This window comes from Canis aureus, chromosome 5 (genome assembly GCF_053574225.1).
Source record: "Canis aureus isolate CA01 chromosome 5, VMU_Caureus_v.1.0, whole genome shotgun sequence".
Lineage (NCBI taxonomy): Eukaryota > Metazoa > Chordata > Mammalia > Carnivora > Canidae > Canis > Canis aureus.
The window spans coordinates 72,621,345-72,636,904 of NC_135615.1; the positions used below are offsets into that span (position 1 = coordinate 72,621,345).

The 15,560-nt window shown below is 40.0% G+C and overlaps 1 protein-coding gene across 7 annotated transcripts in view; it reads right to left on the minus strand.

Annotated features, from left to right (window-relative positions):
- Positions 1 to 15,560, minus strand: part of GMEB1 (glucocorticoid modulatory element binding protein 1) — a 37,493-nt gene that overhangs the window by 8,833 nt on the left and 13,100 nt on the right. For 6 of the 7 annotated variants that reach the window (XM_077898856.1, XM_077898857.1, XM_077898860.1 and 3 more), the window contains exons 3-8: positions 13,753 to 13,865; positions 12,727 to 12,851; positions 11,641 to 11,744; positions 7,200 to 7,357; positions 4,107 to 4,238; positions 2,055 to 2,192 (exon numbers count right to left, since the gene is read on the minus strand). In XM_077898856.1, coding sequence (XP_077754982.1) covers positions 2,055 to 2,192; positions 4,107 to 4,238; positions 7,200 to 7,357; positions 11,641 to 11,744; positions 12,727 to 12,851; positions 13,753 to 13,865 — 770 coding nt within the window. The remainder of the gene's footprint in view (positions 1 to 2,054; positions 2,193 to 4,106; positions 4,239 to 7,199; positions 7,358 to 11,640; positions 11,745 to 12,726; positions 12,852 to 13,752; positions 13,866 to 15,560) is intronic. The other variant, XM_077898861.1, reaches the window with a different exon arrangement.

Sequence of the window (15,560 nt, forward strand, 5' to 3'; positions counted from 1 at the left end):
GAGAGAGAGAGAGGCAGAGACACAGGCAGAGAGAGAAGCAGACTCCATGCACCGGGAGCCCGACGTGGGACTCGATCCCGGGTCTCCAGGATCGCGCCCTGAGCCAAAGGCAAGCGCCAAACCGCTGCGCCACCCAGGGATCCCGTGTCTTTTTTTTTAAGTAGGCTCCAGGCCCAATGTCGGGCTCAAACTCACAACCCTGAGAGCAAGAGTTGCACTCTCCACCAAATGAGCTAGCCAGGCACCCCTCCCAACTGATTTCTTGCCCCATACAGTATATTCTCCATAGAGCAACCAAAGTGATCTTTTAAAAATATAAAAAATATATAATTATATAGAAAATATAAAAATATAAATAAATGTTATCACTTTACTCCCCTGCTCAAAAGCACTATGATAGCTTACCATCACCTTAAAATAAAACCAAAGTTTAGGGACACCTGGGTGGCTCAGCGATTGAGCATCTGCCTTTGGCACAGGGCATGATCCCGGAGTCTTGGGATCAAGTCCCACATGGGCTCCTTGCATGGAGCCTGCTTCTCCCTCTACCTGTATCTCTGCCCTCTCTCTGTGTGCCTCTCATGAATAGAAATAAAATCTTTTTTTTTTTTTTAATTTTTATTTATTTATGATAGTCACAGAGAGAGAGAGAGAGAGGCAGAGACACAGTCAGAGGGAGAAGCAGGCTCCATGCACCGGGAGCCCGATGTGGGATTCGATCCCGGGTCTCCAGGATCGCGCCCTGGGCCAAAGGCAGGCGCCAAACCGCTGCGCCACCCAGGGATCCCTAGAAATAAAATCTTAAAAAAAAATTCTAACCAAAGCTTATCTAAAATATCCTCTTTATTGCCCTTCAACCTCATCACCTATCACTCTCCCATACCCTATTATACTGTGGCTGCCTCCATGCTTCTCTAATTCTTTGAACCCATCAGGCCCATTGCAACTTCAAGGTCTTTGTTCCTTCTCCCTGAAATGTTCCTTCTCCCAGTTCATCATATGGCTAGCTTCTTCAGTTCAAATGCCACCTTTAGAGAGGCCTTCCTTGACCACCCTATCTAAAAGAGTCATCCCTGCTTTCTATGTTACTTGCTTTTTTTATTCCACCAAGCACATAAAAAAAAAAGACTTTACTGTAAAGTTTAAGTGTATTTATATAATGTAGGAATTATAAAGAGGTAATAAGACACAAGTAACAAATCTAGGAACTCACTGACACACAAGCTTATGAGATATTATTATTTTTTTTTTTTTAATTTTTATTTATTTATGATAGTCACAGAGAGAGAGAGAGAGAGAGAGGCAGAGACACAGGCAGAGGGAGAAGCAGGCTCCATGCACCGGGAGCCCGACGTGGGATTCGATCCCGGGTCTCCAGGATCGCGCCCTGGGCCAAAGGCAGGCGCTAAACCACTGCGCCACCCAGGGATCCCCCTTATGAGATATTATTATGACTTTTTTTTTTAAATACACTCTACCCCCAATGTGGGGCTCAAACTCATGACCCCAAGATTAAGAGTCACATGCTCCACCAACTGAGCCAACCAGGCGCCCCATTATCATGACCCTTTTGTATCAGATGATTAGAATATCCTTTTACATTATGCATAGCAGGAAGTACCCAAAGGGTATTCAGACACAGCTGTAAGTGCAAATAATAGTTCTGGAAACCCTAAACTGACAGAATATGAGGCTTGTCTAAAACCAGGTAGCTTTCTCCAATTTTCAGACTCTATCTATATATATGTAACAGAGAGAGAAAGCCTCCTTTCTGGCACCATTTATAAAAGTAAAAATTACCTGTGGAAAAAGTATGACCAGACTTGAGTTCAAAACCTTCTTATGAACTCTGAACAAGTAACTTAACTTGTACGAACCTGTGCTCGCTTCGGCAGCACATAACACTAAAAAAAAAAACAACTTGTACGAACCTTCGTTTCCTAATCTCTAAAATGGGGATAATAATACCCCAGTGTTTTCATGAGGCTAACAGGATCTGCTTACAGTTGTTAGTGTTCAATAATGACCACTGTTGTTAGAATTAGGGCACTTACCTGTTACCTGGAAGGGAGCCTGAATGAGCCGCTGCTGAACTCCCCTGAGTAGCTCCTCTATTTCCTTCTGTATATTGCAGACAACCTCTTCCATCAGCCCTACATCAGCTATTCCTTTCCAGAACATCAAAGTGTCCTCTGACACAAGAGAGATAAGACAGAAGGTAAATAAGAGATGCTACGGTACTTAGGCACATCTCTACAAGTTAAACTTGAAATTATTTTAATCTGAAATGATTTCTTGTTGAGCCATTTCTGGGAAAAAGGAAGAAGCTTTTGGAATACTAGCTGCCCCTCTAAGTTGGTACCCAATTATTTGGCCTCTTCAGCATCATAGGGACTTGAGGTAATTGCCTAAATTTGTCATGGCTTTGGCTACAGGGAGTGGGTTATCTTCCTCCAATAAAGATATTAAATAAGGGCAGCCTGCGTGGTTCAGCGGTTTAGTGCTGCCTTTGGCCTAGGGCCTGATCCTGAAGACCTGGGATCAAGTCTCATGTCGGGTTCCCTGCATGGAGCCTGCTTCTCCCTCTGCCTGTGTCTCTGCCTCTCTCTCTATGTGTGTCTCTCATGAATAAATAAATAAAATCTTTAAAAAATATATTAAATAAATACTAAGTATTATTTATTTAAATCATTTAATTTAAAATTTAATAGTATTTAATATCTTAAAAGTTAAATAATAAATACATTAAGTTAGAGATATACAGGTAAGCCTTGTACAACATAGTGTGAACTGTGAAGGTCCACTTATATACAGATTTTTTTCAATAAATACAGTCTAGTGATGTAAATTTATCTTATGACTTTCTTTTTTCTTTTTTTTTTTTTTTAAAGATTTTACTTATTTATTCATGAGAAACACAAAGAGAGAAGCCAGAGACACAGGCAGAGGGAGAAGCAGGCTCCATGCAGGGAACCCGACGTGGGACTCGATCCCAGGTCTCCAGGATCACGCCGGGCTGAAGGCGGCACTAAACCGCTGAGCCACCTGGGCTGCCCATATCTTACGACTTTCTTATTAACATTTTCTTTTCTCTAGTTTAATTTATTGTAAGACTACAGTATATAATACATATAACATACAAAGTATGTTAATCGACTATGTTATCGATAAGGCTTGTACTTAAGTTTTGGGGGGGGCAGGGGGGTCAAGTTACACTCGGATTTTCTTTTTTCCTTTTTTTTTTTTAAGATTTTATTTATTTATTCATGAGAGACACAGAGAGAGAGAGAGAGAGACAGAGACAGAGACATAGGCAGAGGGGGAAGCAGGCTCCATGCAGGGAACCCGATTTGGTGGGACTCAATCCTAGGACCACGGGATCACAACCTGAGCCAAAGGCAGATGCTCAATTGCTGAACCACCCTAGCGTCCCACACTCGGATTTTCAACTGTACAGGAGGTTGGTGCCCCAAACCATCACATTGTTCAAGGATCAACCATACTCTCTCTAGTCTTATACTTACAAGATAAAGTAAAACAGTTGAATAGGTGGGATTATAAGCTCCCTAAGGGCAGAGGCTGTCTTTTCATCTATGTTGACAACAGTGCCAACTAAAAATAGGCAACAATAAATATTTTTCAAGTGAATTAATGAATGGAGGATAATGTGAAACCTTTCCTGGTCCCCTCTAAGTGAATCATCATGAATCACCATCCTCTACACCACCTGCTACCTAATTTTTTTCTTTTAACATCTTGCAGCTTGGTTTATCTAAGAAATGTTCCAAAGTTGGAGGCAGTTAAACAGGATGAAAAGCACTGACTACAGAGTCAAACAGCTGAATTTGGCTCTGATACTATTGGTTGGGTGACTGGTCTTAGGCAAGCTGCTGAACCGTTTCGAATCTCAATTTTTTTCCTATGTAAAATGTGACTGTGCATGGCTGTTGTGGCATGGATTATAATAAAATGTTTGTAGCTACAATTAAATCAATATGCATGAGAAAAATCAGCAAAAGTAATTAAGAGACCTATTGTGTCCCTAATCATAATGGTGAGAAGAGTAACAAAACCCTGCAAGATATCTGAGCCACATAGAAAAGTACCTGAAATTTCCTCTGAGTCTTTCTTCACACCCTCCTCTGTAGCCATGGTGACAGCAGCAGTGAGAGCGGAGTTCCATTCCAGCCCTGCCTCTTCCATGCTCTCTTCCGAGATGGCAATCTGTGTGATACTACCTAAAAGCAGTCCATCAGAGGTAAAGCCAGTGAATTTCATGAAAAAGTCATAGCGATCCTTTTTCTCATACAGCTAAAGAGACCCTATTATTTTAACATTCTGGCCTTCTTGCCTTGAGGTCCATATAGTAAAAACTAGAATCTTTGGTAAGCCAGGACGAATATCAGATTTTCTAAAGAAAACCTTCTTTCAAAAGAAAATGCTTTCTTCTTACTCTTAAAAGAAAGTGAAAGATAACTTATAAAATCACAAAAGAGCAATCTGCTTCCTGAGCAAGCGTTTTTTTTAAAAAAAACTGAAGGTGAGCATGATTGCCAGGCTATCTGCCCAGACTTAGTGAGGATGAAGAGGGCCTGAAATAATTTAAGAGAAAAGTATGGAGCTTAGCCAACAGCCCTACTACAAGCATATTTGATACTAACCATCTAGACTATCAGAAGTTGCTATATAGCTTATTTATCAGGCTATGTAAGAGAAAGCAAGAGAAATGAGACCTAAAAAAATCATATAAGAGACCCAAGAATAATAGATTCACAGAAGAAAAGAACTTTTCCTATTAATATTGTGTATTGGGATGCCTGGGTAGTTCAGTGGTTGAGTGTCTGTCTGCCTTTGGCTCAGGGCGCCATCCTGGGGTCCCCAGATCAAGTCCCACATCAGGCTCCCCACAGGGAGCCTGCTTCTCCCTCTGTCTATGTCTCTGCCTCTCTCTGTGTCTCTCACGAATAAATAAAATCTTTTTTAAAAAGTGTATTAAGATTTTAGTTTATTATTTTCTTAAGTAATCTTTCCACTCAACATGAGGCTCAAACTCATGACCCTGAGATCAGAAGTCATGTGCTCTTTTGACTGAGCCAGCCAGGCACCCCTCATACATTAAGATTTTAAACAAAGAGAATTGAGACATATCAAACTGATCCAGATAGATATATAGATGAGTGTGGACTCCACATTCTGGAGGATATTAATAATCAAGCAAAAAAATAATACTGATAATCAACTAAAGGAGTTTCAGCAAATAAAAGAAGTAAAAAATTTCATAGCATTTCTTACTTTTTAAGTGAAAGACTCACAAAAATTCAATCTGCTAGATATTTAATACTCTCCTGAAGGGAACTTAGGTTCCAGGAGATTAGGCTTCTGCTCACCCAGTGGTTACTTATAGAATATTAGGGCTGACCAAAAGAAACCTTGAGACGTCATTTTTATTTTTATTTTTATTTTATTATTTTTTTTAATTTTTATTTATTTATGATAGTCACAGAGAGAGAGAGAGAGAGGCAGAGGGAGAAGCAGGCTCCATGCACCGGGAGCCCGACGTGGGATTCGATCCCGGGTCTCCAGGATCGCGCCCTGGGCCAAAGGCAGGCGCCAAACCGCTGCGCCACCCAGGGATCCCGAGACGTCATTTTTAAAACATGTTATTTCCCATACATCTGTTAGTATCCTTGTGACCATCAGGCATAGTTATAAGCCTTCTGGAAGTAGTTGAGATAAGAATCTTAACTGTGTTAAGTCTTCAGCTGGACTAACTGAATCTTTTTTTTTTTTTTTTAACTGAATCTTTATTTAAAGTTTATTTACTTATTTATGTAACCTCTACACCCAATATGGGACTTGAACTCATGACCTTGAGATCAAGAGTTGCACATTCTTCCAATTGAGCCAACTGGTGCCCCTGGACTAACTGAATCCTTAATAATTATCCCATGTAGCTCCATCTTTCCTAGAGCAGGGCAGAGAGCTTAGTCCCAAGGTCAACAATACTGAAATTAAGCGTATGCCCATCCTGCCTCATTTGTGAGGAAGCCTCAACTTGGATATATGGATCCCTTCCAAGCAGAGCTCTTTGAGCCTTACCGCAGTCTCCAGAAGCTAGTCCAGCCAGCCATACATTATCTTTGATACATCTCAGCTCAACAGTTGAAAACCATTCACCATTCTAATCTACCCTCCTGCCTTGACCACCAGCAGAACAAAGGATTTTCTTTTTTTTTTTAAGATTTTATTTATTTATTTATGAGAGAGAGAGAGAGAGAGAGATACAAACAGAGGGAGAAGCAAGCTCCATGCAGAGAGCCCGATGTGGGACTCGATCCTGGGGAGTCCAGGATCACGCCCTGGGCCAAAGGCAGGCACTAAACCGCTGAGCCACCCAGGGATCCCAGAACAAAGGATTTTCAAAACAATCTAATTTCAAAGGTATGCCAAGTAGCACCAAAATGAGATCACTGAATAAACATAATAACCACAGAACCAGGGATCCCTGGGTGGCGCAGCGGTTTAGCGCCTGCCTTTGGCCCAGGGCGTGATCCTGGAGACCCAGGATCGAATTCCACGTCAGGCTCCCGGTGCATGGAGCCTGCTTCTCCCTCTACCTATGTCTCTGCCTCTCTCTCTCTCTCTCTCTCTGTGTGACTATCATAAATAAATAAAAATAATAATAATAAAAAAAAATAACCACAGAACCATCTTTCTTTCTTTTGAGAGACAGAGAGAATGCATGTACACACACACACACACACACACACAGGGAAGGGGCAGGAGAAAGAGAAAGAAAGAGAAAGAAAGAGAGAGAGAGAGAGAGAGAGAATCTTAAGCAGCCTCCACACCCAGCACAGGGCCTGACATGGAGGTTGATCTCACAACCCTGAGATTATGACCTGAGCTAAAATCAAGAGTCGGACGCTTAACTGACTGAGCCACCCAAGCATCTCTGAACCATCTTTCTTATGTTTATCATGCATAGTTAGAAAGAAACAAGTAAGGAAGTATGGCCAATAGGAATCATCTGGGAGAAAACAAAGAGATCTGTTTCTAAAGTACGGAATTGCACCCAAGATTAGCATACCTTACAGGGACATCAGTGCTCATGAGAATTAAAATTAAGAAACACAAAGGAGAAGGGGAAATGTGTTACTAAAAAACACTCGGGTTTCAGGTGGTTTCCTACCCCCTACCATCGGCCGAAGTGGGTGTCTGCACCACACTTGTCTGCTGTCCTGGCACTGGAGCTCTTGCACTGCTGATCAGAAGGTCAAATTTGGTGCTTCTGCAGGTATTGGAGCAAACCTTGTCATGTTGGTAAAAGTCAATCTGTCCAGAGTCCATCATTTTCCTGTGTAAAGGAGACAAAAAGTACTAGTTCAGCCTGCACTACATCTAGATGGAACTAGGCCTCTAGGACAAATAGAAACAAAGTTACTGCATCTACTCCATAGATGAGTGAAACCTAATGTCATTAAAAGTCATTAGGTCGCAAAAATTCTAATCGGGATTATAAAATTTTGATCCTGCCCACATTTACATGTATTCCTCTATCCTCCCTAGTGTGTTCATAATGAGTATTCTCTCATTTCCCATTATCACCAAGCTTTAGTTAGGGACACACTCCTGACAATATCTGAGTGTCCCTGTAGAATCTCACTGAAACCAAACCCAAATGGGAAAAGACTAATTCATATATCCCAGCACAACTGAGAAATGCTACACGGGAATAAGAATTTTATGATGGGATTCTGATGTATTAGTATTCCTAGACCAGCAATATCTGTTGCTGCTACTGAAGACATAAAACTTGAGCACATTCCTTTCCTTAATTAAAAAAATAAAATAAAATAAAATAAAATAAAATAAAATAAAATAAAATAAAATAAAATAAAATAATAAAAATAAAAAAATATAAAACAACTCTATAAATACATAGCAAGTTGATTATACTATACCCCCACTATAAAATGCCCTTATAACTAGATTCACAAGACATTGTTATTATAGGCCATGAGCAAAACCTTGGGGTATTTTCATTATAGTAAACTCTATGTTATGTTACTTGGCTTTCACTAAAGACCTTTCAGGCATTGATTCCTTCTTACATTTGGGGAAAGTTGGCATGTGCTTGTTTTTCTGGGAAAAAGAACAGGCCAAGAATAACAACAATGAAAGTTAAAAGTACTCCTTACCAATCTTATTCAACTACTGATTTCTACATACAAGTCATCTAAAATAATTTTTAATGTGTCTATTAAAATAATATGTGAAGGGATCCCTGGGTGGCGCAGCGGTTTGGCGCCTGCCTTTGGCCCAGGGCGCGATCCTGGAGATCCGGGATCGAATCCCACATCGGGCTCCTGGTGCATGGAGCCTGCTTCTCCCTCTGCCTGTGTCTCTGCCTCTCTCTCTCTCTCTGTGACTATCATAAATAAATAAAAATTAAAAAAAAAAATTAAAAAAAAATAAAATAAAATAAAAATAAAATAAAATAATATGTGAAGAAAAATTAATGGTTTCTGTGAAAAATACAGAAAACTATAAAGAAAACTGCTGCCCTTTAAAAAAATCCAACACAGAGATAACATTAATATTTTGGCGTATTTTCTTCCATTAAATTTTAAGTACATATATGTGTGTCTACAGTCTAAAATCACACTGTAGGGGATCCCTGGGTAGCTCAGCAGTTTAGAGCCTGCCTTTGTCCCAGGGCATGATCCTGGAGTCCTGGGATCAAGTTCCATGTCGGGCTCCCTGCATGGAGTCTGCTTCTCCCTCTGCCTGTGTCTCTGCCTCTCTCTCTCTGTGTCTCTTTGTGAATAAATAAATAAAATCTTTTAAAAATAATAATAATAAAATAAAATAAGATAAAATTATACTGTAATATATATATACAGTATATATGTAATATATAATATATACAAATATTATATATTTTGAACTCACGTAAACTCACGACCCTGAGATCAAGACCCAAGCTGAAAGTAGGAGTCAGACACTTAACCAATGGAGCCATCCAGGTGCCCCTTTGGATATCTGTGTGTGCATATATGTGTGTGTGTGTGTATATATATATATATATTTTAAGATTTTTTATTTATTTATTCATAGAGAGAGAGAGAAGCAGAGACACAGGCAGAGGAAGAAGCAGGCACCTTATAGAGAGCCCAACGTGGGACTCGATCCAGGGTCTCCAGGAACACGCCCTGGGCTGCAGGCGGTGCTAAACTGCTGTGTCACAGGGGCTGCCCCCCCCCCTTTTTTTTTAAGATTTTATATATATATATATATATATATATATATATATAACTATATAAGTGAGTTCTACACCCAGCATGGGGAGGGGTTGAACTCACAAACCCCAAATTAAGAGTTGCATGCTCTACGAAGCCACCAGGCACCCCCAATTTTATATTTTTTTCTTTCTTTCTTTACATCATAAGCATTTTTCCATGTAAAATCTCTTTAGAAATGACATCATATATATTTAGATAAGCCATAAATTTATTTTTTTGAAAGATTTTATTTGACAAAGAGAGTAAGAGAGAGAAAGCGCACACCCACAAGCAGGGGGAGCAGCAGATGGAGAGGTAGAAGTGGGCATTTTACCAAGCAGGAAGCCTGATGGGGCTTGATCCCAGGGCCTTAGGATCGTGACCTTAGCCAAAGGCAGACACTTAACTGACTGAGCCACCCAGGCACCCCTATCTTTTCTTTTTCTAAAATATTTTATTTATCTGAGAGAGAGAGAAAAAAAATCAAGCACAAATAGGGGGAGGGACGGAGGGAGAGGTAGAAGCAGGCTCCCTACGGTTACCCTGGCATCACAACCTATGCCAAAGGCAGATGCTTAACTGATTTAGCCACTCAGGTGTCCCTAAAGCAGACCATAATTTTCAACAATGTTGCAATGAACATCTTTTTTTTTTTTTTTTTTTTTTTTAAGATTTTATTTATTTATTTGAGAGAGAGAGCAGGAGCGGAGTGAGGAGCAGAGGGAGAAGTAGACAACCAGCTGAGCAGGGAGCCTAATATGGGGCTCCATCCCAGGACCCAATCCCAGGACCCTGGGTTCATGACCTGAGTTGAAGGCCAAGTGCTTAACAACTGGGCCACCCAGGCACCCCTGCATGAACACCTCTGTATCTGAATCTCTATAAGCACTACAGATTTTTCTTAGGAGATTCCTTAAAAAGAATTAAAGACAAAGGGTAGGATGCTCTTATGGCTGTTGATACATGTTCTGTGGGCAACTTTCCATTCCTGGCCACATTTAAAAATTTCTATCAATAGGTGAGTGCTCAAAGAATACTAATTAATGTTAATCTTCACCAGAGGGGGTAAAGTTACAATAAGCTTGTTGCATAAAGAGATGGGGATGAGGGTATTACACATTCTGAAGTTTATTTCTGTGGTACAATGAAGGCAAGGATTGCATTCACTGAGTATGAGTTACTTATCAATAGCACTCTCTATTTTACCAGATTATCACAGAACTTGTCGGTCAGCCCACACTTCATGGTTGGCACACTTACTCAGCAGCAGGTTTAGCCCTGCCTATGCTTGGTGATCTCAAGTAGGACTGTCATCTATTCCTGAACTTCTCCACCAAGAAAGGATCCTAACATCCTGACATCAGAAAAATTTGCCCTACGTGCTGGGAAGAGTTAATTTAATTCAATCTTCCTTTTCTAATAAGAATTTTAAGAACTAAAAAAAATAAATAAAAAATAAAAAGAATTTTAAGAACTAGTTGATGAAGGTCAATAGACAGATTGCCAAGCCAATTCTTCAGAGGCAATAAAATTTTCAAATTAAAGAAAAAATATGGAATTATTTGTATTCTACCATGACTAAGTCCCCCAAAGTTAGTTGAAAGGTATATGCTGAGGGGCACCTGGGTGGTGCAGTTGGTTAAGCATTTGACTCTTGGTTTCAGCTTGGTTTCGGCTCAGGTGGAGATCTCAGGGTAGTGATATCGAACCCTGCATCTGGCTCCATGCTCCCCGCAGAGTCTACTTAAGACTCTTTCCAGGAGTGCCTGGGTGGCAAAAGCATCTGACTCTTGGTTTAAACTCAGGTCGTTGATCATGAGATCAAGCCCTGGGACCAGCTCCACTCAGCATGGAGTCTGCTTGAGATTTTTTTTCTCCCTCTGTCCATCCTGCTCCTGTGCTCTCTTTCTCTAAAATAAACAAATAAGGGATGCCTGGTGGCTCAGTAGTTGAGCATCTGCCTTTGGCTCAGGGAGTGACCCCGAGTATGGGGATTGAGTCCCATATCAGACTTCCCACAGAGAGCCTGCTTCTCCCTCTGCCTGTGTCTCTGCCTCTCTCTCTGTCTCTCTCATGAATAAACATATAAAATCTTTTAAATAAAATAAAATAAAATAAATAAATCTTAATAAAGAAAAAAAGATTCTTTTTCTCTCCCCACCCCACGCTCTCCCTTCTAAAACAAGTAAATCTTTTAAAAAAACGAAAAACAGAAAAGGTATGTGCTTGTTGTTTTTTAAATTTATTTATTTTTGGCAAACTCTACACTCAATGTGGGGCTCTGAGATCAAGAGTTGCATACTCTTCCGACTGAACCAGGCAGGCACCCTGGTAAGTGCTTGTTACTAAAGCTCACCTGAGCATGATTCCACCCAGACGAATGGCTCTCTTCCAGTCCTTTAGGGTGGACTTGCCAGCCAGATGAACAAAATGCTTGGGACTGATCAACTGATCATTGAACTAAGGTAAAAAGAAAAGTCCAAATTAACCCAGGGTCAACTTAGGCCAAGAGGGAAAGAAAGGTAACTCTACTTGTTACGTACAAAAAATACCCAGATGACATCTTAAGTCATAGCCTTGTATCTTCCAGCCTCCTGCCCTGCTGTGCCAGAGAAGATGATCCTTCTCTGGGCACAGTGCCCTGTCCTGGTACAAAGCTACATATGACAGGAGGAAGATCAGAGATTAATACACTGATTAGCATCTGAATCCATTTATGCCCTAAATCAGGCACTTGGGTCCAACATTGCAGAGGCTGTTTAAATAAACTGAAGTAATCTACCCAGCCCTGATGACAAGATGTGGTGGAAAGAATAAGTACCATAGACACCACTATCAATGCAGAGCCTCAAAACTCTATAATTCTTAAAGATTCTAGGATGATGCCACTGATGGTACAGTGGCTACCAACAGAGACAGAATAAGCAATTATTTCTACTTTGTGCTCTCATGAAAATTTGTTTTTATTAGTAATAATTTTCAATAAACTCTACTATAATGTACACTTCTATTAGGCATTTTACATATGTTATCTCATTTCATCTGCTAGCAACCTTACAGTGTATGTGACTATGCATATTTTAACATGAGCCTCTGAAATATTATCTTGTTCAAGGTCACCCAGTCATACAGATGGGACTCCATTTATTCATTCAACAAACATTTATTGATAAATATGCCAAGCATCATTCTAAGTGCTGGGGATATGGCAGTGAGCAAGACAAACAAGTTCTCAGCTCTCAAAAAACCTGTATTCTGCATGGGACTTGAACCCAGGTCAATTTCACTCCAAAGTCCTTATGTTTTTCTGTGACACCATGGGATTATAGCCACAAAACTGAAAACATTGATATGATATATAAGAGAGAAGAGGCAGTGAAACTATACTCTTTGAAAATAAGGAGCCCCCAAATATACCCCAATAAGGAGAAAAGACAATTACCTTGACACATTTCACATTTATTCCTGGACATACAAACTTCTTCCAGAGGAGAATGGCTTTGCTCTCCCCACAAGTTATGGGGTAAGCAATTTCCATATCCTCATTTGCTTCTATAGTGCTTGCATCTGAAAATAGAAAAAAAATTTTTAGTTATTTATTGAACACTTTTCCTCAAAAGCTTAATTCAAAATGTCTTATCTCTTGGTTCCTCTGAGGAGCTAACAGTTTACATTGGCTGAGAATGTTTTGGAATCTTATGGAAAAATGTGACAAAACAACTCTCTTACGAAGCTCACACTATGTGCCAGACACAGTCCTATGTACTTTTACATGCTTAATTTTATTTTGTTTTTACAACAATCCTGTGAGGCAATGACTGTTTTCAACGTATATAGGTGGGACTCAGAAAGGTGAAGTGACTTTCCCAAGGACACACAACTAAGAAGTGAGAAAGTAGGATTTAAACTCAGGTTTGTAGGGCAGCCCCAGAGGCTCAGCGGTTTAGCGCCACCTTCAGCCCAGGGTGTGATCCTGGAGACTGGGGATGGAGTCCCACATCAGGCTCCCTACATGAAGCCTGCTTCTCCCTCTGCCTGTGTCTCTGTACCTCTCTCTCTCTGTGAATAAATACATCTTTAAAAAAATAAATAAATAAACCCAGGTTTGTCTAATTTCAAAGTTGTTTTTTTTTTTTCAGTTTCTTTACACTGACTGCTTTCCAATCAACACATCCTAAGTTCTCATCAACAACTTCCCTAATGACAGGATCAACCTTGAGGTTCCAATTTCTTTGTGGAATTTTTGTAGATGAAGATCTTTTCAGCACCCTAGCAAACTGATGTTAAACAATCAACTGACAGCTCTAGCATCTTAGTAGTGTCTCTAGATGCACTACCGTCAAATTGATGGCTGCATTATTATTGGTAGGGCATATGGGTTAGGGGGAAAAACTGTAAGGCACAAAAGGGATGAAATCTCAAGTAAGAAAGCTAAGGTCAAAGATACTGGAGTAACAAAAAGACTTACCAATCCCTTCCTCAATTTTGTGAATTGTGTGAGTTTCTACTGCTACAACTGCCGTGTTGTTCTCGGACCCAGGTTCATAAATCCTGTTGTAAAAGTGTCCATCGATAAACAAACTACATAAATCATGAAAAAATTAATATTCACAGCATGGGGTTAAGAAATTTGTTATAATCTATCTCAAAAGGAATAAAATAAATATACTTTACAACTATGTTAGTGCTTTGACTAATTCCCCATTGTATTTAAACTCCAAACTGCCCAGGACTGCTTAGCAGCTATGCCATGGACATGAATCCAACAACTTTCCTAATTTCAAAGGAAAGTTCCTCTTGCTACTGTCTTTACATCACCACTTGTTACTGTTTACAACAGACTTTTGCCTTCATAACTTTAAATGCTTGTGACATAAAATGTTGCTTCAAGTATAAGATTAAGTTATATTATAGAATTAACCAAACAAGACTTAAAAGTAATACTGTTGGATACTTCAAGACAGGAAGAACCCACTGGCCATAGAAGCTGATGTCCTTTGTTGGAATCTAGACACTTTAGTCTTTTTTAGCACTTTAGTATTTTTCAAAGCATCATAACCAAACTATTGACATGAGCAAAGCCTAGTTGAAAAGAGAGAGAGTGGAGATCCCTGGGTGGCTCAGTGGTTTAGTGCCTGCCTTTGGCCCAGGTCCTGATCCTGGAGTCCTGGGATCGGGTTCCACGTCCGGCTCCATGCATGGAGCCTGCTTTTCCCTCTGTCAATGTCTCTGCCAGTCTCTCTCTTGTCTCTCATGAATAAATAAAATAAAATCTTTATAAATAAATAAATAAATAAATAAATAAATAAATAAATATCACTTAGGGAAAGTCTCTCTAAAATGTTTCTATCTTCTGTGGTGCTTGGGTGGCTCAGTTGGTTAAGCGTCAGACTCTTGACTGTTAACTCAGGTCATGATATCAGAGTCGTGAGATAAGCCCCACATCAGTCTCTGCACTGGGCATGGAGCCTGCTTAAGATTTTCTTACTTTCCCTCTCCTCATCCCCATCTATCCCTCTATAAATAAATAAATAAATAAATAAATAAATAAATAAATAAATAAATATTTCTACCTTCTAAGAAATGGGCTCAGATAACCTAATACACTAACAACCTATGTTTAATTTCTATAATAAAGTTAATGTATTAACCATTGCATCTTGTTATTTGAAAGCACTGCCTGAATAAATATCTCTTATATCAGTGATCACTCACTCCCATGGTGACATCCCTAGCACAGACCTCTTCTCTGAATTTCACACCAGGATACAGTTAACTGCTAAATAAATAAATGCATTTGGATGTCCCAAAGGACTTTGCTGAATTCATTATGTCTAAAATGACCAAGTTCTCAGGATGCCTGGGTGGCTCAGTGGATGAGTGTCTTTCTTGGCTCAGGGTCCCTGGATTGAGTCCCACCTCAGGCTCCCCACAGGGAGCCTGCTTCTCCTTCTGCCTATGTCTGCCTCTCTCTGTGTGTCTCTCATGAATAATTAAAATCTTTAAAAAATTAAAAATTAAAATAAAATGACCAAGTTCTCTTCCCTCTCCTAAACCATTCTTCTATTTCCTATGCTTGTTAGTGGCACCACCAGTACTTTACAGCCTAAGACAGAAGCCTGGGAATTACATCAGACTTCTCCCTCTTCCTCCTCCTCAACTCCCACATACTCAGCCACCAAATCCTACCAGATGTATCTCCTTAACACCAGCCAGCCTCCTTGTCTCTTTTTCCACTGCTACTGCCTTAATTCAGGCTGCATCATCTCTAGTCTG